At 35.4% G+C, this 26,012-nt stretch overlaps 3 protein-coding genes across 3 annotated transcripts; all 3 read left to right on the top strand.

Annotated features, from left to right (window-relative positions):
- The first annotated feature begins 3,097 nt into the window (after positions 1 to 3,097).
- On the top strand, positions 3,098 to 5,807 carry PGN (Tetratricopeptide repeat (TPR)-like superfamily protein). Its single transcript, XM_085736068.1, has 2 exons — positions 3,098 to 4,003; positions 4,131 to 5,807. Exons 1-2 carry the CDS (start codon positions 3,395 to 3,397, stop codon positions 5,340 to 5,342), a joined length of 1,821 nt encoding a protein of 606 aa, XP_085592194.1. The 5' UTR covers positions 3,098 to 3,394; the 3' UTR covers positions 5,343 to 5,807.
- Positions 5,808 to 9,865: 4,058 nt separating this feature from the next.
- Positions 9,866 to 12,924, top strand: LOC146957356 (agenet domain-containing protein). The gene is made up of 3 exons (XM_085736037.1): positions 9,866 to 10,393; positions 10,824 to 11,297; positions 12,546 to 12,924. The coding sequence occupies exons 1-3, from the start codon at positions 9,938 to 9,940 to the stop codon at positions 12,564 to 12,566; spliced, it is 951 nt and encodes a 316-aa protein (XP_085592163.1). The 5' UTR covers positions 9,866 to 9,937; the 3' UTR covers positions 12,567 to 12,924.
- A 3,303-nt stretch (positions 12,925 to 16,227) lies between these two features.
- On the top strand, positions 16,228 to 16,890 carry LOC146957355 (uncharacterized). Its single transcript, XM_085736061.1, has one exon. It carries the CDS (start codon positions 16,390 to 16,392, stop codon positions 16,816 to 16,818), a length of 429 nt encoding a protein of 142 aa, XP_085592187.1. The 5' UTR covers positions 16,228 to 16,389; the 3' UTR covers positions 16,819 to 16,890.
- Positions 16,891 to 26,012: the final 9,122 nt, after the last annotated feature.

The raw sequence follows: 26,012 nt of genomic DNA, 5'->3' as shown, positions 1-26,012 counted from the left end.
ACGCCATTTGGTAAGGACTATGGTTTCATTTGTACTTGTATCACGGGTTCTACCAAGTTCCCAAAGTTATCAACCACTTCCGAATGTCATCGGGTTGCGGAAATACTTCCGGTCCAACAACGTTCGTAAGAAAGTCTCGTCCGAGTGTAGTATCGCGTATCGACTAAACCAAGATTGACTCATGATTAGCCACCGCACTACGTCCTAAAAAGCCAAGATGGGTTAAAGGTAACTAAAGGTTCTCAACTTTTAGCGGTCACTTTGAAAATTACATGTCAAACACGAATACTCATGCCAACATAGTATGTTTCCAAGATACCTGAGTTGAGTGGGGTTATCACATGTGCTATAACCAAAATTCACTCTTGGCAAAGCACTATGATTATACCACCGTCCTATCTTAATTTTCCCTCAAGCTCGGGTATAGAGCTTATCTCACCACTCACATTAAAAAGAAAAGAAGAAAGAAGAACAAATATACATGGATTTCCATCTTTTATTTAATTTTTTTTTTAGCAAGTTTATAGCACAAAATTTAAATAAAGCCAAGTTAGGCTTAACCCTCTTACTTTTAATCCCCAGTGAAGTCGCCATTTCTGTCGCGTCATTTTTCGGACGGTCGAATGCCCGTTTTTGATTTCACGATTGAACATTTAATTCTTTTCAAAAGAAAGTGGGAAAAGGTTCAAATACCACATTTTTTAGGGATTAAGGGTTCGGGGGTTGGTTATATTTAGGGAAGGTGTTAAGCACCCTAAATATTCGTAGTATTCTACGAGAACCTCTTGATTTTATTTAACTTTTGTGCTATAAACTTGCTTGCTTTAAAAAATGGAATTTGAAATGATAAAAGAAAAGAGAGACCTAATTTATCTACATTTTTATTGATTTGGAAGGACGCATGTCCTTTGCCTACGTACCCGTGAAGGATCAAAACCTCGTAGTTCGGGGTAGAAATTGACGTTTGATTGGTTTTGTGTTTTTTATTAGTTTTTGAAAAAGGTTTTAAAAAGGAAAGCCAAGTGGCAAATTGGAATTTGTTTGTATTTTTTATATTGAAAGAAAAATGACCCTAAGTAGAATTAAATTGATTGATGATTTGTTTAAGAAAGAAAATAAAATGAGCGATCACTTGATTTAAGATCAAGGTTTGTTTATGAAAATATTTTTATGATTTGATATATTTGCATGTTTAAATGTAGAGAAAAAAAAGGTTTTTTATTATTATGCTTGACAAGAGTTTCATCTTGCTCCTACGTATCTCCAGGTGCGATGGAGAAATCAAAGCTACGTAGTTCTAGGCAGAAAATGTTTTTTGTGTTGATTGATTTTATTTATGAAAATGATTTAGACACACTCAAGCTCCTGGTTATAAAGCTGAGGTCGAGCAAGACAAAGCTCAAGCTCTAGAAATTAAAGCTGAGGTCGAGCAAGACAAAGCTCAAGCTCTAGAAATTAAAGCTGAGGTGGAGCAAGACAAGCTCAAGATTTTTGAAAGAGTTAGAGTCAAACCTGGATCTAAGAAAATGAAATACTACCTTTTTTGAAAATGGATTCTGCTGTGACCGGCTTTGTGCAGGTTTCTAATCGGTTTGGTGGACTTGGATAGAGTTTATGATGTGGTTTGGTTTAGGGTGTGATGGGTTATGGATTTGTGGTGGTTTAAGTGGTGGTTGTGTGACTGGTTTTATGATGTGAAAATATGATTTTGTACCGTGAGAGTATTTTTGATCTTGAGATTGCTTGATGAATTTATTGCTTGATTGTAGGCTTGAGAGTGTATCTCCAAATCTTTTCCTTTTTCCTTCTCCCCTTCTTTGTTGAGAGAAAGCTTCTATTTATAGCCAACCTTCATCCTTCAACATCTGCAGCTGTTCATTCTTGTGTAGAGACCCTTGCTGTTGATAGGAATTACAAAACTGCCATTGTCCCATAGTTTTGTACACTGAGCTTGAGCTTGTCAGCCTCGACCTCAACATTTAACACTATGAGCTTGAGCTTGTCTTTGTACCAGGAGCGTGTGTGAACAGTGAAAAGTACATGAACAGTAAAAATATCTTATCTTTTTACAGCTGTTTCATGCTTGTTCTCCAAGATGCATTGCTGTTAATGTTCTTGCATTTCTTAGCCATTAAGACACCATTATTTAATTATTTAAGCATACTTGGTCACCAAGTCTTGTTTTTTAAGATATTTTGCTTGCTTGCTTGCTCATCAAGATTCTCCTTTAGAGCCTGAGCATGATCACGATATTCATGAGAGCATGAGCATAACCACACAGTTCATGAGAGCTTGAGCATTAAAGAGAGTACATTAACAGGCAAAAAATATTCCGGGCCGAAAGACAAATGAAATGGGTCTTAGGTCAAAAATTGGGGTATGACAATATTATATTGAAAAGTGAAATGAATTAATTATTTTGAGACTTTTTTGTGTGCAAATGGCAGGTTTTTTTTTGGATCGGTGTGAGTATCTATTAAACAATAAATACACGTTAAAAGCTATTTCATTCTTCTCATTTTAATTGTTACTTTAGCATTTTTTTTGTCTCAAATTAGTTGTCAGTTTAGAATACCAATGTAACATTTTTTCCACTAATATGACTTTAATTATTGAATTTCACTTGACTTAAATACTTCATCAACTACAATTAGGGTTGAGAATAGGCCATGTCGATCTACCGGGACCTATGACATGACTTGTTTTGGCATGACCTGACCTGTTTTTTTTTGAAAAAAAGTGATAGGTTTAAGCTTTTGAAAAAACTTATTTAAGCAAATAGGTCAGACTTATACTATCAAAAAAGCCTACAAAACGTGACAGACCAACTTGTTTATTCATATTATTAAAACTTGTTTTTTATTTATATAAAAATATAATTTATATTAAACATAAAAAACAAGAACAACTCAAATAATGATTTAAGCTTTATAGTGATGATAGACTAACCTTACAGTGAAATATGTATGTTTTAAGGCCGATTTAGACTATTTAAAAGTAGATAAAAGATACTATTTAATAAATTTAATATAAATTAGGTTTGTAAATGGGCTTTGACCATGTACTTTTAAACAGGTCAGACTAAAATAATAGGTTTAGGATAAACCATAGGCGAGACTAAGGACTTACAAATGTTTTCTTAGATTAAACTCGTACTCAAGCCTATCAAAATTCGGTGCTCGTGAGCTTATGTATAATATATGCAAGGTTTGACTTATTTGAAACCGCGCACAACTACGTAATGACTAATATGAGATGGTGGAAATATGAATTTTCCGACAAAAACTTTCTCCAAAAATTATCGTATAGGATTAAGGACACGAGGGAATCATAGTTATTGCTCTGAGCATTTTTGTTTGGTGAATATTGCTCTGAGCATTTGTTAACAAGGTTAATGCCAATGGCATGTAGCAGAAAGTTACTATCCTCAACGAATTTCCGACCCATTCCATTATCAGTCCAAAACTCTCTTCGCTGCATCCAAAATGACACACCCTTTAATCCCAAAGACTTAACCGGTTTAACAACCGATCTCATAAAGTCCTATTTCGACAAAGGCTCATTCGAAGAAGCACACACACTGTTCGACGAAATGCCTCACAGAGACGTTATTGCCTGGACATCCATGATCACTGGCTACACCTCCTGCAATCATCACAACCGTGCTTGGAATGTGTTTACTAATATGCTTAGAGATGGGGTGAAGCCGAATGCTTTCACTGTTTCTGCGGTTTTGAAGGCTTGTAAAAGTTTGAAAGCTCTTTCGTGTGGGAAATTGGTTCATGGGTTGGCGATTAAGATTGGTACGCAAGGTTCGTCGATATATGTTGATAATGCACTTGTGGATATGTATGCTACTTGTTGTGATAGTATGGATAATGCAAGATTGGTTTTTGAGGATATTGGAACTAAAAATGCTGTTTCTTGGACTACTTTGATTACTGGGTATACTCATCGACGTGATTCGTTTGGTGGTCTTCGTGTTTTTCGCCAAATGTTTATGGTAAGCTTCTGTTTTATATTGTAAATACTTTATTGTTTGAGTCATTGATGAAAGAATGAAAAAAATCATTGATACGAGCACGAGATGAAATATGTTTAACATAGTTTTCTTTTTTGATGGGGAACAGGAGGAAGGAGAGTTGAGTCCCTTCAGCTTCTCAATTGCTGTTAGTGCTTGTGCCTCAATTGGGTCAAGTAACTTGGGTAAGCAGGTACATGCTGCAGTAATTAATCATGGATTTGAGTCCAATCTTCCTGTGATGAATGCCATACTGGACATGTATTGCAGGTGTCGTTGCACATCTGAGGCAAAACAATTATTCGGTGAAATGACTCAGAAAGATACGATCACATGGAATACTTTGATAGCTGGATTTGAAACACTGGATTCTGAAGAGTCTCTTTGCATATTTTCACAAATGGTGTCGGAAGGTTTTAGTCCAAATTGCTTCACATTTACTAGTGTCATAGCTGCATGTGCAAACTTAGCAATTATGTATTGTGGACAACAGCTTCATGGTGGAATCATTCATAGAGGCCTGGATAACAACTTGGAATTATCCAATGCCCTTATAGATATGTATGCTAAATGTGGAAATGTAGTTGATTCAAATAAAATATTTAGCGGAATGCGGCACACAAATTTGGTCTCATGGACTTCCATGATGATTGGGTATGGTGCTCATGGACATGGAAAAGAGGCTGTTGATTTGTTCAATGAGATGGTTGGATCAGGTATTAAACCTGATAAGATAGTGTTTATGGCAGTTCTGAGTGCTTGCAGTCACGCCGGACTAGTGGACGAAGGTCTGAGATATTTTAGGTTAATGACCAGTTATTATAACGTTGCACCGGATCGAGACATATATGCGTGTGTGGTGGATTTACTCAGTCGTGCAGGAAGGGTAAAAGAAGCTTATGAACTAATAGAGAATATGCCATTTAAGCCTGACGAGTCTATATGGGTAGCCCTTCTCGGAGCTTGTAAAAAATATAAACAACCAAGTATACAGAAATTAGCAGCTTTGAAGGTTTTGGAAATGAAGCCAAATAAGGCGGGAACTTACGTGCTCTTATCTAATTTTTCTGCTGCTGAAGGTAACTGGGCTGATTTTGCCAGCTTGAGGAAACTAATGAGAAGTACTAAAAGTAAGAAAGAGGTGGGGAGGAGCTGGATTGAATTGAAAAATCAGGTTTACAGTTTTGTTGTTGGAGATATATTTGATTCTTCAAACAAGGAGGTGTGTGAAGTTCTAGAATTGTTGATTAGACATATGAAAGATGCAGGATATGTACTTGATTTAGATTGCTCTGCACATGACTTGGAAGATGAGACTTGAATATAAGAAAGATGCAGGATATGTACTTGATTTATAAATGCTTGTTGCAGATTCATAAACCAATACAAGCATTCATATATAACATGACCTTGTGAACCTTTAAAAGCCTCTCTGTTCGCTTACCAATACATGCACTCATATATACATATGACTTGAAAGATGGCACAAGGAGGATTGAACCATCGATACAAATTCAACACACCAACCTGTGGCTGGACGGGATGAGATGTTCGACCCACCCTGCCTCGCCCCTTTTTCGACATTTTAATGGCAGGGTGAGGCGAGATGGAGTAGGTTGTCTCATATTGTCATGCTTGGTAAAAAGTTTTTGATATATTTTGTATAATTGTATTTTTAACAAATGAAGAGAATATAAAACATTTTCTCATTTTTTTTACTTCTATTTTTCTTGTACAAAATAATACAAAAATTCATTATTTATTTAACCTATCTCTTTCTCCCCTCTTTCTTTCTTATTTATTTATGATTCATTCTCTTCAAACAAACGAAGTTCAAGGGCCTACAACATGAGCAAGGTAAGGAGCTGCACTCTGGTTTCATTTAAGGTACACAACCAAAACATTGGTGTATCGATACACAAACGTCCTATTGATGGCGCCACAACTCATTTCGAACACCTCCATGACCACCATAGTTTTTAGAGTGTCTTGTTCTATATGTTCTCGGGGAAATTACACTTACTCCCTTGAGGTTTTCTTTAAAAGGGAAATGTTAACCAGTGCCCCCGGGAATTAGTTAAGGCCTTTAAATGGTAACTTATCATGAAAATATTTGTAATCAATGCTTCAGAAATCGAAATATTTGACTTTTTTATAAATTAATTTCTTCTTTTGGAATTCTTAAAGAGTGCCCCGGGGGCACTCATTAACAAGACCTTCTTAAAAAGCACTAACACCCCTATAGTTTTCAATTAGACACTAACTTCCCTTAAATTTTATCTAAAGTGACAAACACACCCCTTTGAATTAACAGAGTTAGTTTACCGTTAGTTGTCCTTCCATTTTCATTCACCTCCAGGCTTCGGTCATTGTCTCTCTCTCTCTCTCTTAGTCCTACCATTTTTTTTCATTTTCCAACTTTAGAATCAACAAAAAATTATTTTCTCAAGCAACTGTGAAACTAAAAGTATGTCATAAAACATGGTGTTCGAATGTAATACCCAGTGTTTTTTCAGTGCCGCCTATACATATAATTGGCAAGTGCAGAGAGGGGAAAGAGAAAGACAAATGCAGCCCTCCCAAGCAATATTAAGAAGATGAAGCAATTGTAAATTCCCATAATTTTTTTGAATCTGCAACGACGTTTACAAGAAAAACATTAAACAAATATTACCAAGGTGAAATATCTCCGAAGTTAGTATTAAGAAGAGTTCAGAAATAGATCACATACAATTTACGTTGTGACGATGGAGTCACATTGAATTATTTATGTAGGTAGTGTGGCACACTGGTACGATGCAAAGTGAAGGTATATGATAATGGAAAGGCGACTAATGGTAATCTAACTCTGTTAATCCAAAAGGATGTGTTTGTCACTTTGGATAAAATTTAAGTGAGGTTGGTGTTTAATTAAAAACTAGAGGGGATGTTGGTGCCTTTTAAGAAAACCTCAAGGGAGGTGAGTATAATTTCCCTCTCTACTATGTGTTTTATGTCACTGCTACAGCACCATTCTCTAGCACTTCAACAGTATGCATTTGCTAACAATTAATTGGATGACCGACTAGCCTTCGGTTTAGGCTCACCTAGTATAGTTTAGTCTCTGAAAATTTTGTTTGTAAGTCTAATATATCAACTATTATCATAATATTTCCCTCAAAAAAAACTATTATCATAATATTTGAGTTACACACGTTAGTCTCTGAAAAATTAATATAAAGCGAAGTGATATTACGTTACACACGTTATCTCTGAAAAAAAAAAAAAGCATTAGATTGATCTTTACGTTAGATTGTTAGTCTCTGAAAAAAAAGCATTAGATTATAAAGCATCCAAATAATCTTTACGTTATCATAATAGTTGATATATTATAAAGTAGACATTTCACTTTATAATATAAAGCGAGTGATATTAACTAATGAAAAAAAAAAAAAAAACTCCCTCTCCAACAAGTCGGTCCTAGTTTTCTCTCTCTAAGTTTTCTCTTCAAGTTTCTTCATTGAGGGGTGGTTTTGGGTCAATTCTTGACCTGAAATCACCCCTCTTCATATTTTTCTCTCTATTTCAATCTAAATAAGTGATTTTCACATAGATCTGGATTTTTTCTTTGTGATTTCATCATCTAAGTGTGGTGGTTTGTTGTTCGTCGTCTTGTACGGCGTTGTTTGATTTCCCGTCTTCTTGCGGTGTTCATTTGATTCATATTGAAAGATCGATGATTCAATCAAAGATTTGAGCGTCAACGTTGCAGATCCGGATGTCATGGATATTCCGGTCACTTTAATTTTATCATATATTTTTGTAGGCATTATGCCGTTATATGTTATTAACTTGGATGTTGTGAGTTTGTTCGCTGATTCAACCTTTACGTTTTTAGCGGTGTTGAATGATGTAATCTCTCGATTTAAATGAATGAATATCATTTTGTTTTTGTCAACAAAAAAAAATTAACTAATGAAAAAAATTCAAGACATATTTGGTAGATTTCAATATATGTAAATTTTCACTAATTTCAACATATTTAAAGTTAAACTTTCTCTAAAATTTTGTGCATTTAAATGATTAAAAAGTTAAATATTAAATGCAATGCACAAATTCCAATAAGTTTTTTCTATATTTGAATCATTAACTTGTGCCTTGAGAGCACAAGTTAACATTTCCCTTAAAGTTATCTTTAAAAAATTAGCTTTTAATCAATCAAATATATATATCTAAGAAATCAAGTAACTACCAAAGTTATTTAAGTGTCCCTGCTCCAATAACTTTTACATGTCTGTTTTCACTTTTTACAAAGGGTATATGAAATGCCAATTTTTTTACCTTGACTTACACTATCCCTACTCTAATATCATTTCAGCTTCTATACTGAAGGGCTGAACTGTCATATTATACAACGAAGTAAACTTGAGAAAGCTAAAGAGACTAATAGTTTCTAAGACATATTAAAGATCCTACATATGTGCACGTGTGGGAAAACTTAAGGGACTACATGTGGGGGGAATGTGTAGCTTACTTGGTTGAGCCAAGAGATTAAGGAGTTAAGGAGTTAACAGTCCAATGTTCGAATCGTGAGAAGGGTGAAAAATATTAATATAACAATTAATATTTGTCATTCAAAAAATAAAAGGACTATAAGTTTTCGTTTGCACCTAAAACTAATTATATTGTTAGCCGAACTCGACAAATAAGCGATTAAGCAACTAGGCGAGGAGGTCCCTCAGTCTAGTGAAGGATATATGACGTCAGAGCAGCCAAGTGAGACATCTGATTCTTTCTCATAGCCACTAACTCGGAATGTGGATCATCAAAGGCTCAGAATTGAGTTAAAAGCATATTGGGACGATACTATGCCGCATTACCCACAATCTTTGCTCTCAACGCCAATAACCATTTAAAGGAAGTAGGGAAGAGGCATAATCTTTAGTGGAGCTGCACACAAAGTGACCTTGTCAACAGATCATGCCGAGGAGAGAAAGTTGAAGTCTAACGTAGGGCGCCTCGATTCCACTACCAAGGGAGTTATCACGCAACACTCGTGAAAATTAGCCGAATATAGATTACACACTGTAGGCAATGTTGTTTGGCTAGTAACATTGGTCACACTATAAATACTTTATTCATACATTATAGACCACATAGTGGTGGGGAAAACATTGGAGTAAAACAATACTTGATAGGAATATTCGATACTTGACAGGAATTAAAACAATTATTAACAAAAATTCATATTTGACAAACCCCAAATCAGAATTAAGTAAGCGCAAAGACTCATCCTCTAGAAAATAGGATTTTGCATGAATATAAATACTAGAATAATGAAGAAACAGCTTATGTTAATGCCTCCTGAGTAAAAAAGGCATCATATCTATATTTAAGAACAAGGATAAGGTCTTGAACAACAATGACTTTGAGAAGGTTTCCAGCGGTAGTTAACTACCGCTGAGTTCAGCGGCAGTTAACTGCCGACGGTTTGCAGAGCGGTTGTTAACAACTACTGGAGGCATTTTAGTATTTTACTTGTGTGAATAGAAAACTTTCATTATCAGAAAAGCAATTCTCTTTTTTGAAACTCATACATTTTGGTAGGGTAGGGCCCTTATAATATTTTTTGTTACAAGGCCCACGTAAATTTTAACCAATGAAAAAGATATATAATGAATTTGGAAAAAAATGTTGTTAAGGAGTGGATTTAGCAGTGGTAGTCGTTCTCCAGAAAATGAAAACAAGGGTAGATTAGTAACAGTGGATTTGAAAATGAAATTAACAAGCATAATAAAGCCATAAACACATTCTTAATTCCCGCTAAACAACACTATACAAAGAAAGACACACACACTCTTACTCATTCACACTTCACTCTTCTTCTTTTCCATTTCTGCAATCGTGAAACAAACCCTAATCCCACAATCCAATCCAATGGCACCCAAATCCCAAACCCGTTCTTCCTCCGCCGCCTCCGAATTCTTCAAACCCGGCACCTTAGTCGAAATCAGCTCCGACGACGACGGTTTCCGCGGCTCATGGTTCACCGGCAAGATCTTCCGCCGTCTCGCCAACAACAAGTTCATGGTCGAGTACGATAACTTGATGGAAGATGAAGCAGGTACAAAGCGTCTCAAAGAATCACTCAAGCTTCACCAGCTCCGACCAGTTCTTCCGACGGAGACTAACCGGGTGTTCAAATTCGGCGATGAAGTTGATGCGTATCACAATGACGGGTGGTGGGAGGGTCACATTACCGAGGAATTGGAGGATGGAAGATTTGCTGTGTATTTCAGAGTCTCCAAGGAGCAGATCGTGTTCAACAAGGAGGAGCTCAGACTTCACCGTGAATGGATGCATGAAAAATGGGTCCCACCTTTTCCACAACAGGTATGCTAGGGTTTGAATTCTAGGGTTAATTTCTGTTGTTTATCGTGTTTAGATTGAATTTTAGGGTTGCATGACTTAGTATGGGCTTGTTTGGATGAACAGCTTATTATGATAAGCGCTTATGCATAAGCTTACATAAGCTATCTTTATAGAAAAAGATAAAGTGAAGCTAAATTGTGTTTGTATATGCTATAAGCTGTTTTTATAAGCTATATTGGAGAACTTATGAAAATAAGCTGAAAAAAGCTTGTGAAAAATGTTAGAAGCTGTTTTCATAAGTTTTCCATGACAGTTTCACAAAACTTATGCTAGTAGATAAGCTCAAATAAGACAATCCAAACAAGGTCCTATGTTATTGTTATTTAACTTAATTTGCTTGCAATTAAATGTTGTGAATGGTGATATTGTTTGTTAATTATTAATATTATAGGATGATAGTGACATCAAGAAAAAGGTGATGGTGAAGGTTGATGAAACTGTGACGGAAGAGAATGTGAATTTTGAGGTTAAGCCAGGGACATTGGTTGAGGTTTGTAGTGATGAAGAGGGTTTTAAAGGAGCTTGGTTTTGTGGCACACTTGTTGAGGTGAAGGGAGAAGGTAAGTTTGTTGTCGAGTATGATAGTCTGCTGGATGAGGATTCAAGTCTCCTGAGAGAGGATGTTGATATCCTGCAAATGAGGCCTCGTCCACCAAAAACTGCTGAAGTTGCTCAGTTTGAAGTTCTTGATGAAGTTGATGCTTATTATAATGATGGGTGGTGGGTTGGTGTTGTTTCGAAAGTTCTTGGGGACTCCAAGTATATTGTTTTTTTCAGGAACTCCGATGAGGAAATTGAGTTTCAGCATTCCCAGCTGAGGCTGCATCAGGACTGGATGAATGGCAAATGGGTCATGGTTTCAAAGGTATGACTGCAATGTTTGTTCTTTTGATTATCAACATTGACACTTTCTTTTAAAACTAGACTTGAGTTCATTTGCATTATAGCATACTGTCAAAATAATCTGTTGGCTTGTGAGGATTGCCTCAATACTCTACTCATGGAATGTTTTTATTGAATTATCCTTGCCACGTCTTGGGACAAATTCTATTAATGTGTTGGTAAATATATGGATTTGCCTGTTTTGTCACTTGCTTTTACACTCTAGATTTCTGGAATATGGACTACCAAAGTTTTTTTCAGTACTTACCCAACTTGCTCTGCATTTTTTATTGTTGGATTTAATTGTGCATTCTCTGCAGAGAATGATGTGTGGGTTGAGATAATGGTTTTTGGGGGAGTTTGTGTAATACAATGGGGTAAACATAAAGATACTAGTAGAGCTTAGTAGAAATTGAGTAAACAGCTGCAACAAAGTCTTTTCCTTTTATTAAGTCTTTTCTTATTGGTTGGGATCAACAATATGAATTAATCGTCACTATAAAATCATGTTATATATGCCATGTATTTGGTTGGAAGATATTTACTACTAAATTACACTTGATTTTTTGTTTGTAGTTTCTTTAGCTTTCTCTGAAAACTATTTTATTATCCCTTATCTAGTCTTTACTCTTATTATCGATACTTGACAGTCTTTCCTTTATCCATACATTACCACACCACCGAAGACGATATTCCATCATACTCTATTACGAGGTTGTGACTGTAATAAAATTTTGCTTCAAGCTTAAGAAGAATTTTATGTATTTCCTAGGCTTTGTTATATGCGAAAATCGTGTTTCCTAAGCTTTTTTTTATCTCTTCTCTTGACTCTCCAATTAAGTTTATACGATCTCTATTAATAAAAGGCATGCAGTTGTATTATACATTGATAGAAAGAGTAGTTTGAAAACATATTTGGCTTTCTTGTCAATGTTATGCACAATATTTGAAAATTACACACAACTAGTTCAGTAGCATTTGCTCACGTTAGTGAGAAATTATTAATATTATTGATCGATACTTGAATTATGATATGTTGTTGCCATGGTGGCTAGAATGTCAAGGTTTATGAGGTCTTACTGACCACTTTGTGACTGTAAAAATAAAGAGCAAATGATATATCACTGCCTTTCAAATTTACTAAACCATGTAGTCTTGACTCTTCAGCATGCAAAAATGTATCTTGACTTCACTGTTGTAACCTTAAGCTTTTGGTTTTTAACTATTTCAGGCGTTGGTGTTGAGGTTTTGAATGCTGAAAGCAGCAAGAGATTGAAGGAAAACCAGCCCCCCTGGAATCATGAAAATAAAATTCTGTTTGTATCATCGGTCAAATTATCAATAGTCTGTCGAAAAGAAATTACCAGACCATTGTCAAGAATCTGAATAGAAATCACTAGACCATTGGCCTTCCTTTGCTTCCATTTAAATGGATCCGGGTAATAGCTCAACATATCTCAGCTGTAGTCTACAACAGTCAGGGTATAAGTAGGGAAATGTTGGTAGACTTATGATTGTAGATATATTTTTTTTTTCTTGAATGGTAAATGTTAGTAATTAATTGTTAGATTGATATTTACTCCTTCCGGGTTTAAACCTAGGAACTCTAACTCCTTATCTCTTAGTTGAAATCAGTTGAGCGAAATATATGGGAGACAAAAAACACACACGCGTTTACACTTAATTGTATTACTTATCTAAACAAAACAACAACAAAAAAAGTAACAACATTGATACCTACAAAAGGGTTAGGTAACCCGAAAGCGTACCAATTTGATGAAGGATTGCCTTGCGTAAATTTTTTATACAAGCGTGTCAGGGCACCAACACTTGTATCTTTACAACTAACAAGGTCTCAAAAACACTCTAAACATGCAACTTTTACTGTGAATGCCCTCTTGTCAATGAAGAGTGTGGACCCAACCAGAAAAAAATATATAAAAAGCATCCCTAAACCTCCTCCCAATGTTGCTCGCTACAATGCGACTCCGTTAGTTGCCAAGAGTAACAAGTTTGTTACACCAAACTCAGCCTAAGCAGTGAGCACAATGTAAGGAAACTCCCAATAGATATGCTAATACGTTGTAGTCTGTTCCTTGTCAAAGCCAGTGATTATGAAGAATGCCTCCATCCTGTTCCTTGTCAAAGCCAGTGATTATGAAGAATGCCTCCATGATGGGTATATGTGACACGAATTATACATCCCCAAGCGTAACGGTCATTGTTCCCACCTGAAGATAGAAAGTGTTGGTGTCCTAGTGCCACCAATCTTTGAAAGTAGAAATTGGCCTCTCACCGATCAACTCATAGCTGAGTTTCACCATCCGTGGGATTCCCAATACTTCGACTAATCGTCCAACCTTTGCATGATGAATGACAACATCATTCAGCTTTTTCCGTCGCTAAAGATTTGTAGTTCCCCTTAATCCTAAAATAAATGTAAATATATATGTTAAGTTATTTTGACAAGAAACACAACATAAATTTTAACAATATGTTATCACTTCATCTCAAAGTCGACTGTCCACGTTAGGAGTGTCCGCGGATCAACTTGGGTCCCAATACGAAGATGAGCGGGTTGTGTTTGATCAACAAGTCATTAGATATAACTCTTTTAAAATTCCTAAAAAATATATACTTAAAAAGTTAAATGACGTTTTTTTTTGCCAATTAGTCTATTGACTAGAAATTCACCTCTTAAAGTGAATAAGTGGAGTGTCTGAAGTGAATAAGTGGAGTGTCTGAATTCGAACTTTGACCTTGCATATGTTATGCAATGTTCTACCAATTGAGTTAAACTCGCAAAGACACTTAAATGACATTCCATTTCTTGAAAATTCTAACATTTAGAATAAATTTTACTATTTTAAAGTTTAACATTTAAATTTACATAAAAATCTTAAACTATATTATTAGAAATAAAATATTTAACAATTTTTGTGTTGAACAGGTTGGTTTCGTGTGTTCACAAATTTGGAATCATAAACTCGTTACTCAAACCAAATCATTGTGTTTGATTAGATTAGACACGAACTTGAACCACTTTGAAAAAAATGTGGCTTGAGTTGGTTTGAATCACCGGGTTGAATGGGTTATCCAGATCGATGAACACCCCTAGGCAATGTGGCCTGCACATGTCTCAGGAACAAAAGTGTCACTGAGACGACCAGAAAATTCATCTTCCACTGCATCATTGCCTCCCATATCATGAACAACATCAAGATTAGGTTTCTCTGCATCTTGACATGAGTTACCCGTAACCCGCAACTCCGAAGAAGTGACATAAATGTTACCACGATCAACATGCAGACGTGGTCATCCTAGCAAGCCCTTCTTTATCGACAGTAAATCTTTCCACCATGCATATATGTGCAGTAAGTGTTTTAAATTTTGAAACCTACACGAACGAAGTTTACCTGAATTTCATTCACACATGTTGCATTATCTCAATTAACAAATGTGAATCAACAATTAAGATCTTTACATCCCATACCATGGGAGAGTCCATGATTGGACAGCTGGAGAGGCTCATCTTTTAAGTTAGAATTCATCCAACAAATATATATTTTTCAAATGTCTTAGGAATGCTCATACGTAAATAATATGGGTCACCTGTAACCCGCTGCTTTGAAGTAGCATACATGTTACCACGATTGGTCTGCAGACACACTCAACTTAACAAACCCTTCTCTATGAGTAGTAAATGTTTCCACTATGCACATATGTAGAGAAAGTGACTCAAATTTTGAAACCTATTTCATTCACACATGTTGCATTTTCTCAATTAATAATGTGAATCAACAATGTTAATACTGCCATGGAATTATGAAGTTGTTTTCACCAGTTTAGAGATGACTCTCCTAAGCCTAAATCCAAATCGCAAATGTCTTTCCAGTTTCTACCAAAAAGACATGACTCACGAAGGACCCTTATCCAAAGCTCACTTTGATATTGATATGTAATCATCATCCATCTTCACTTTCCCAACAAAGCATATGTTATCATCTACTCTTCGAAACAATATCTCATTTTTTCAGTAAACCAAGATATCCTAATTGTAGAGACTGGTCTATCAAGGTAACTGAGATTAATTTGACGGGTTGACATTTTCTAACATACATTTTTAATATATATTACGATTAGCACAAATGAAAAACATCGATCCATCATGGTGAAATTAAAAAGTAATCGATAATTTAATAATAAACAAATATAATGATCAACGATTCAATGTGATATGAAACAATGAAGATTGGTTAAGTCGGTTTGCAATATTATGTGTTCAATATTTATTATCCATGAGAAAACATTTTTAATGAATGATCGCAATTTGATAGACTTCGAAACTCTACTCATCTAAATTTTTTATTATATATTTTTTAATATGATAAAAGAAATCTATTAAATGTACCAAAAAAAAATCTATTAATTAATATAAAGACAAAAACCATAATAAACTTGACTATTAATTTTGTTTATTATTAGATCAATGATTATTTTTAACATCCAATCTTTTAAGTTCACCGTTCTAACCGTCGCATATTAATATATTGTGAAATAAGGTTCTTCACCCCACCCAAATCAAGTTAAATCACGTAACCAACAACATCTATTTAGATGCAGAAATAAATATGGATAAGTTAGGATAAGGATGGAGAATCCATTCACGTTAAAGCATTACCCATGTATTCTAGTGGTTACCATTTATAGTCTTCTAGAAGAGAGCGTGTATTGGCTAACACTATTAATGTGTGCATGCATTTGTTACCATGCTTCTAGAAAATCTTCACCAACTTACTCATACATAGCCGCATCTTTTTCCTTATTAATTTTAATAATAACTAAACAAAATTGAGTCCAATTTGGAGGAGGCTAGTATAAATTAAAGCATAGGGACATTAGTCGGTTCTTGTCAACAAAAAGTGTCAAACAATAGACCCCCACGTTTATTTTGTTTCTTTTTTTCTTCTCTTTCCTTTTTTCAAACAATACTATAGAGCACTTATTATATTCTAGGATTCTAACACATCATACTAAAACAAAAAAGTAGTTTCATATTGATAACTACTAGATCGATGGATAGGAAGAAAAACAGTGGTGATTTTTTCTCTTGTGGTCTTTATGAAGCCACGGGTGATTCTGAAGCTGATATTTGTGATCCTAATATCAATATGGATTGTGACATAGCCAGATCAGTGTATGATGATGATAATGACGATTCTATGTCTTGCAGCTATGATGGATCTGCTGTCAATGAGCATGATCAGTCATGTTGTGATGATGATGATGAAGATGAGAAGAGATTAGAAGATAATAAGGAGGAGAAAGATGTTGTTTATGGAACATCATATTGTAGTGAAGATGATGATGATGATGATGATAAGAAAAATGAGATACATGATCAACATAAGAAGAAATGCTATGTGTCTTTTGATTTAGGGCATGAATCGATGGATGAGATGGAAAAGAATAGGAGGTTCTGGGAAGCATGCTTGGCATCTTGATTCAATATTGAATATAGTTTTTGCTTAGGCTTCTTTTCTTAATTAATTAAATCAATCTCTCTTATTTCTCAATTGCATGGGAGCTTTTAATTCCCTTAGCTTTAGCTTTAAATAAATTAAGAACAATATTATTTTTTTAATATGTGTCCGCTCGTCATATAATTAATTATTTTTGTTTTTTTTTGTGACAAAATTAATTATTTTTGTTATTAATTATATGATACATATATGTATTTTATCTACATTAATTAGTTTATTACGTTTCATAAATCATTGTTTGTCTTCACACAAAAAAAAAAATCATTGTTGTTCAATTTTATTCACGGAGAGCGCTAACAAATGCCGGATCAAAACATCTCCAATTGAGAGAGTCTTAGTCTCATCAAACTTGTAATAAATAGATAGGATATTGAAATCAAATGATATATAATTATGCACAAGTGATTAATAAGCTTTATCAAATAATGAATCATTTGAAATAAGAGAAATTCTTACATGAACTCTTACCTAAGAGATTATTCTTACACCCAACCAATAAAAATATGACACATGTTATTAACTTTAAAAAAAAATGTGATTTTAATTAAGGAAATGGAAACAATAAATGGTGGTGGGTGGTTTTTGTTGGTTAAAGAAAGTGGAAAAATGAGAGAGAAATATTAAAAATTATGATATTAATTATTTTTATTATTTTAATGAGATGTTTGATTTTAATTGGTTGGGTGTAAGAATGATCTCTTAGGTAAGAGTTCATGTAAGAATTTCTCTTGAAAGAATTGTGATCGGTTTTTAAGTGTAACAATTCTTGATGACTTAATTTATACTTACCTCACGATCAAATTCAGGATTACCCAAACCATTTTTCGTGAATATGTGTCCATATACCTAAGTAGAAGGAAAAGATTGAGACAGATATTGCATCTCCTACAAACTTTATGCTCATTCACGGCAAGCTCACATTTGTTAAATATGCTGACAAAATTTATCAAATATTTACTGGCAAGCTTCATGGATGATGGATCTCAGAAGGTATCAATAGATATGCATTTTATGCGACAAATGGTAGATGAGAAGTAGTATGATCATTAATGGTTGTAACTTTTTTGTATGGATTTGATTAATATTTGGTATTAATATTGGTTTATTGCTAGAACATGTGTATCAAATGTTGTGTTCACTTAGACGTAAAAAAGATAAATCACATTAAACCGTACACTATATTAGCTTTAAAAGAACTGAAGACTACATTAAAAGAGCTCTAAATTCACGGTGACTATTGGCCACAATTCAACCAAACACACACTATGGGTTTTCCACTTTTTTTGGCTCATGCAGCTACAAGTATAATTAACATTGACACGAAGAATTTATGTATCATAGTTCAATTACTTTAAACTATTCAAAAAGTGAGGCAAAACTACTCCATAACCAAACTATATAGACCGTACGTGCTTGCTCATGGTTCAATGTTTTGAATCATCGTTGGTTAGATTATGTGTGGATTTTTTTTTGTTGACAGAAATTATGTGTGGACTTAATGCACAGTCTTAAAAAAAAACACACACAGTCGGAGTCACTTTGGATATCAAACACTCAGTCAACACATAATCGCATAGTTAGCAAAATGATATTGGCTTTTTTTTTATAGAGAAATAATATTTATACAACTATTTTGGTATAATTTTTGGATAATTTTTTCTCTCATATTCATATTGTACTCTTATTTACTCTCTCTTTTTTTCTCTCTATTCTTTTTGACCAATAAGAAGTAAGAAGAAGAAGGTTGCCCCAAAACTTTTCACAAAATAGTTGTACAAATATCATTATATCTTTTTATAAAGCAATAAAATAATATATTAAACTTAATCGGTAAGAAAAAAATAACATTAATTTTTATTTACCTAAAACATAAATAAAGCACCCCAAAATAATAATATTTGATAATAATTTTTAAGAAAGTTGAACTCATGTTTTAAATAGTCAAACTTATTCATAATATAATTTTTTTCAAAAAAGAAAAATTCGTAATAGATTTTGTTGGAACAAAATGTGTTTAACAATAAACCTTGAGAGTTTTGATGATAACAAGGTATTAAAAATTGTCAATTGGACTAGCTAATATTTGTTCAAGTGTACAGGACCATAGTAAATTTTTTTACATCATATATGGGTTCTGAAGAACAAAAGAGAGCTTAGAAATCAACAAAAAGGAAGCTTAAAGCGTCTGAAGAGAAGTGCTCCTGAAGACAAAAAGTGCTCCTGAAGACAAAGCGTTCCTGAAGATGATGACGTCATCAGAAGCTGAAGTTCATCAGAAGCAAGTTCATCAGAAGCGACTTCATCAGAAGCTGAAAATCACAAGAAGCTGAAGATTCAAGATTTAATACTTCAAAAGCTGTCTAATGGATTCGAAAGCAATGCAGAAGACTGGGAATACAAAGCAACAATCATTTTGTGAAGATTTGAAGGCTTTGAATGCTTATCTTCAAAAAGCGTTGACATAGTACAACTGTACGAAGTGTACAACCACTATCTCCACTACTCTGCAGTGTCCACACTACAAGACAAGAAAACAGCTCTGAAATACAGCTCTGCCTGCAACAATGTTCCTTCACAATGGGAATGGATTTGAATTGGTTTTTCATAGGACAACAACCATATCAGGTGCAACACCCCGATTTTCCCAACTTAAAAATTTCATACAAATTATCAGAGTTTATCAACATAACGGAGCATCACATACATCAATACATCATTTCCAACAAATATAATAATAGGAAATACTATTATTTAAGTAACCTGTCTTTATAAAATTCAATAATCAAAAGCAACGGAAATTTAGTTTGCAACGTCACATAAAATCTTTGGCATTGAAAGGCCACAACTTAACATCTCTAATAGTCTTCAAAAATTGTTCAACTTTTATTAAATAAAATACGTAACAAGGAAAAACAAGCATCAGACAACCCCCATCCCGTTACATATCAGAGCATCCTAGGCACAATGTGAGGAGTCTACTCACGAACACAGCTAGTCCTGGTTACCTGCAAGTTACCCATACGAAGGGCAACATTTTCAAGCAGAAGGGGTGAGATTTCACATTCATTAAAAACAAATAATAATTCATAAAAGATAACCAACAACATATATCTAACATTAATATCATCATTTAATCATCATTTAACAAGGTTAAGTAATCAACAACTTCATAGTTATTCAAAGGTAGCATATTCGTCTTAATTCACTTCATTTACATCATTATAATTATTGGGACAGCAACAACAGCATCAAGGCAGCAACATCATCACAACATTCATCATTTATTTTAAGTTATGATGACTCTACAATGCAACAACAACATCAACAACAACTTAGACAACTTCAACATGCATGTGGTACCACCAGGGCATTAAGCCCCCATCGCTAAGGTCATATTTGGACCGTCGGGCATTAAGCCCCCATCGCTAAGGTCATAAGAACCTGTCAGGCATTAAGCCCCCATCGCCGACTATGCAACAACTCGACTCTAAATGTAACAATCTTCATTTTTAATGTTAAATTAATTAACAAATAATTCACAAAAACTCATTACATCAAAACAGCATCACTGGAACATCATAATTAACAGTATCATCATTATTATAAACATCAGAAACTAATTCATCAAAGAAACGGGCGAAAAGACACAATTTCGCACAACTGCAGGTCTGTACAGCACTAGCTCGCAACGGCGAGCTATTCTACTCGCAACGGCGAGCTAAATGGGGAAACTCTCAACGGCGAGCAAGGTTATTCGCAATTGCGAGTTGGGGTTTACTCGCTACGGCGAGCTGAATCGCTCGCAACGGCGAGCGATGACAGAACAGGGTTCTGTCGCAGCTCTGTCTCTCATCTCAGCACTCGAATTCTCACTACCCAGGCCTCAAATTCATCACTAATCAACATCTAAACGTTTTCTATGACTAATTAACATCTGTCTACATCTAACTACATCAAAATTCACTTAATTCTTCCTCTTTTAATGATTTTTGACCTAATCTCAATCCCTTAAACCTACAACGATTGACCACTTCTATGAATCAAAACTTGTTAATAATGAGAGTTAGTCTCACCCTTACCTTAGATTATGTTTCTGAAATCCAACAGCCGCGTTCTTCGTTCTTTAGGGTTCTCTCTGACTTCTCTTCTTTCTCTCCTCTTTTCTCAGTTGTACGCGTTCTAATTTTCTCTCCCAATTACAGACTTTTATTCTTTCCCTAATTGCTCTTCTCACCACAACTTACTCTTTCCCCTAATAATTAATTATTTCTACTAATAACAATATTTCTCCCCCACTTAAGAAAATACTTATATTATTAACATATCTTCTACCATTATAAATATATATAATAATTCACATAATATTCTAATAAAAAGCCATAAATCACTTAAATATTAATTATGAAAAAGTGGGCGTTACAACTCTCCCCCACTTAGAATATTTACGTCCTCGTAAACGTACCTTGTTCAAACAACTCCGGGTAAGATTCCCGCATCTTACTCTCCAATTCCCAAGTCAAACTTTCACCAGCTGCTCCTTCCCAAACGACCTTCACAAGAGGTATCTCCTTGCCTCTAAGCCTCTTCACTTCTCGATCCTCTATTCTCACCGGTAGGGTCTCGATTGTAAGGTTATCCCTTACCTGCACATCATCTCTTGGAATCACATGGGATGGATCCGGCACATACTTCCGAAGTTGCGATACATGAAACACATCATGCAAGTTCGAAAGATGTGGTGGCAAACCCACCCTATAAGCAACTGTTCCGACCCTTTCTGAAATCTTATACGGACCAATAAACCTCGGAGTCAACTTCTTTGACTTCAATGCTGATAGGGCCAAACCGCAAGTGCACGGCCTATCGAAGTAATAGTAGTAAGTAGAGTTATCGTTCCGCTAGGGAGTTGTTCAACTTAATTAACTTTTAGTGAATGATTAGAGGAGAGAAAGTTAATAGAAGAGAGTTTGATTGCTGAAGGTAAAAACAATAATAATAAAGAGCCTTAGGATCATTGGTTCATCATAATGACTAATCCTTCACTAGACAAAACCTAAACATCTAATTTCATGATTTACACACTAATTTCTAAAGACCGGTTTCCCTTAGCCCCTCACCTTTCCGATGAAAGTCCGGTGAGAGTTTACTTCTAGCAACCAAGCCTATTTCACTGACATGATTACTAGAAGATGCATAGAGGATTGAAACTACTCTTTGTCTCAATAATTGCAAAGACTATTTCACTGTTTTGCAATTATTGTCTAGATTCACTTGTTCCAACATCAAGACTCCGCTCTCGCTTTATGAATTGATGTTTGGGATGATGGATTAACGATTATCAAACCCTCCGCTTTCGCTTCCACAGTTTGATAATTGTTAATCCACGTTAAGACGGTGAATCTAGATTAGAAATTAGGGTTACATAGAAATTAGGGTTTAGACATGTTTTGTGTAGGATTGAGTCATTAGACTCCCCAACAATCCTAAGACGAAGAAGTCTACTCACTCATGTTCATCGTAGACATGGGGGAAGAAGAGAGAAAATAACAGTAAAGTAAATTGCGAAGAAAGTAAAAAGGAAAATAAAGACTTTTATTAAAATAGCAATTGAAATAAACAAAGTAAAGGATGATTGTTTATGGTGGAGAGCTACTCTATTTATAGCTTTACATTCGACTTAGAAACTAAGCAACTAAAGGGATAAAACAGTAAAGCTGCAACAGGGTAACTTGGGCCCGAAGAAAAGCAGCAAAACAGGATCCTGGGGACGGGCACGGCCGTGCCACATGTTGGCACGGGCCGTGCCAAGCTTCTGGTAAGGGGAAATGTAGTTTTGCCCCGTATCTTCGTATTCTTGCGCTGTATTTTGCTCCAGTCCTCTTTCTTTTGCTCCAAGGCACCTTCCACCATATATTTATTCCTAAAATAAAATAAAAGACAATTTGAAGTAAAATATTCTAAACTAAAATAAAATGCAATAAAATAAAATCAAATCTAAAATAAAACTAAACTAAATAAGGCAATAAATAAGACTATCTATGACTCATCAAATGCACGTCCAACACCCGTCACCGGAGTGACTCTCAAAAACACATGGTCTCATTCTTGAAACTCAAGATCCTTCCTGCGCTTATCATGATAACTTTTCTGTCTATCCTGTGACTCTTTCATCTTTCCTCTAATTAACTTCACCTTCTCGGTAGTCTGTTGGACAAGTTCTGGTCCCAATACCACACTCTCACCGGATTCAAACCAACACAACGGAGTTCTGCATCTCCGACCATACAATGCTTCGAAGGGTGCCATTCCAATACTAGCATGGTAACTGTTGTTGTACGTGAACTCTATCAGAGGTAGATAACTATCCCAAGTTCCACCTTGCTCAAGCACACAAACTCTCAATAAATCCTCCAGCGACTGAATTGTCCTTTCCGATTGTCCATCCGTCTGCGGGTGGTACGCTGAACTTAACTTCAAATTAGTGCCCAAGGCCTCATGCAAACTCTTCCAGAACCTCGATGTAAACCTCGGATCTCTATCCGACACAATACTCGATGGGACACCATGTAGCTTCACAACATCTCTAACATAAATCTCTGCTAACTGGGACACAGGAAAAGTAATATTAATCGGAATGAAATGAGCCGACTTCGTCAATCTATCTATGATCACCCAAATTACATCATTCCCTTTGTTGGTATTCGGCAAACTCGTCACAAAATCCATGGATATACTATCCCATTTCCATTCCGGAATCTCTAGCGGTGTCAATAACCCGGCAGGTTTCTGATGCTCAACTTTCGACTTCTGACAAGTCAAACATGCATACACAAATTGTGCCACGTCGCGCTTCAAACCTGACCACCAAAACATTTTCTTCAAATCTTGATACATTTTAGCAGCTCCTGGATGAATACTCAAACTGCTTCTATGGCCTTCTTCAAGGATCATCTTCTTCATCTCATCATTATCCGGAATACAAATTCTTCCTCGAAACCTCAACACTCCTTGGTCATCAACCTTAAAGTCACTGTCTACAGCAGGATCGCTTGCAACCATTAAATCCACCAACTTCACATCTACTTTATGCGCCTCTCTGATACTATCCAGAAATTCATTGTTGATCTTCAACATCCCCAATTTCACACTCCTTGGCGACATTTCGCAAACCAAACTCAAGTCTCTGAACTGTTCAAGCAACTCCATCTCCTTAACCATCATTGCCGACAAGTGTAAAGTCTTCCTACTTAAGGCATCTGCAACAACATTAGCTTTACCCGGATGATAATTCAAACTAAAGTCATAATCCTTCAATAATTCGAGCCACCTTCGCTGCCTCATATTCAATTCCTTCCGATCAAACAAATACTTCAAGCTCTTGTGATCACTAAACACCTCAAATCTCGAACCATACAAGTAATGTCTCCAAATCTTAAGTGCAAATACAACTGCAGCTAATTCAAGATCATGAGTAGGGTAGTTTCGTTCATGAGTTCTCAACTGTCTTGATGCATATGCAACCACCTTACCATCTTGCATAAGTACACCTCCTAAGCCCAACTTGGACGCATCACAATTCACTACAAAAGGTTCATCAGGTTTCGGCAAGATCAAAATCGGAGCCGTCGTCAAACGCTTCTTCAACTCATTAAAACTGTTCTCGCAATGAATATCCCACACAAAGATTTTACCTTTACACGTCAACTGCGTTAACGGAAGTGCTAACTTAGAAAATCCTTCAATAAATCTTCGGTAGTAACCCGCTAAACCCAAAAAGCTTCTAATCTCTGTAACTGACTTTGGAGTCTCCCATTGTGATACCGCTTCAACTTTAGATGGATCAACTGCAATACCACTACCAAAAACAACATGGGCAAGAAAACTTACTTCCTTCAACCAGAACTCGCACTTAGACAATTTAGCATACAACTTCTTTTCTTTCAGCACTTGCAAGACAATCTTCAAATGCTCAGCATGTTCTTCCTCCGTCTTAGAATAAATCAGAATATCATCAATGAACACAACCACGAAGCGATCCAAAAATGCATGAAAAATGCGATTCATATACTCCATAAATACACCAGGTGCATTACTAACACCAAAAGGCATCACCTTATATTCATAATGTCCATATCGCGTCCTAAAAGTCGTCTTCTGCATATCTTCATCTCTTACTTTAATCTGGTGATAACCCGACCTCAAGTCAATTTTGCTGAACACACGTGCACCCACTAACTGATCCATCAAGTCATCAATTCTTGGAAGTGGATACCTATTCTTTATAGTTACTTTGTTCAACTGTCGATAGTCAATACACAACCTCATACTGCCATCTTTCTTCTTAACCAGCAACACTGGAGCTCCCCAAGGTGAAACACTCAGTCTTATGAACTTCTTATCTAGCAAATCTTCCAACTGTTTCTTCAACTCCGCCAACTCAGAAGCTGACATACGGTAAGTGTCATAGACACAGGCTTCGTTCCAGGAACAAGATCAATAAAAAATTCAACCTCTTTCTCCGGCGGTACATCAGGAATTTTATCAGGAAAAACTTCAGGAAAATCGCACACCACTTGTAACTTATCAATCAGTGCTTGATTCTCCAAAGATAAGGATGCCATGAAAGAAAACATTAAGATTCCATCGCGTTCCAATTGCTTCAGCTGCTTAGTTGACAAAAACTCTGCTCCACTTTCCTCTTCAGCAGAAGAGAAATGCACCGACTTACTAAAACAATTAATATGGACATGGTTGTACTCCAACCAGTCCATACAAAGGGTTAAACAACAAACAACAAACAAGACAACTCAAATACAGTGCAAAACTGTAAAACGACACATCGACTCATCTACTTGGCCGGATGGACCGACCTGCTCTGATACCAATTGTAACACCCCGTTTTTCCCAACTTAAAAATTTCATACAAATTATCAGAGTTTATCAACATAACGGAGCATCACATACATCAATACATCATTTCCAACAAATATAATAATAGGAAATACTATTATTTAAGTAACCTGTCTTTATAAAATTCAATAATCAAAAGCAGCGGAAATTTAGTTTGCAACGTCACATAAAATCTTTGGCATTGAAAGGCCACAACTTAACATCTCAAATAGTCTTCAAAAATTGTTCAACTTTTATTAAATAAA

This window comes from Medicago sativa, chromosome 1 (assembly GCF_051527215.1).
Source record: "Medicago sativa cultivar Bolivia chromosome 1, Bolivia_mono, whole genome shotgun sequence".
Lineage (NCBI taxonomy): Eukaryota > Viridiplantae > Streptophyta > Magnoliopsida > Fabales > Fabaceae > Medicago > Medicago sativa.
The sequence above is the reverse complement of the archived record's forward strand: the minus strand, read 5'-3'. Positions and strand labels throughout refer to the sequence as shown.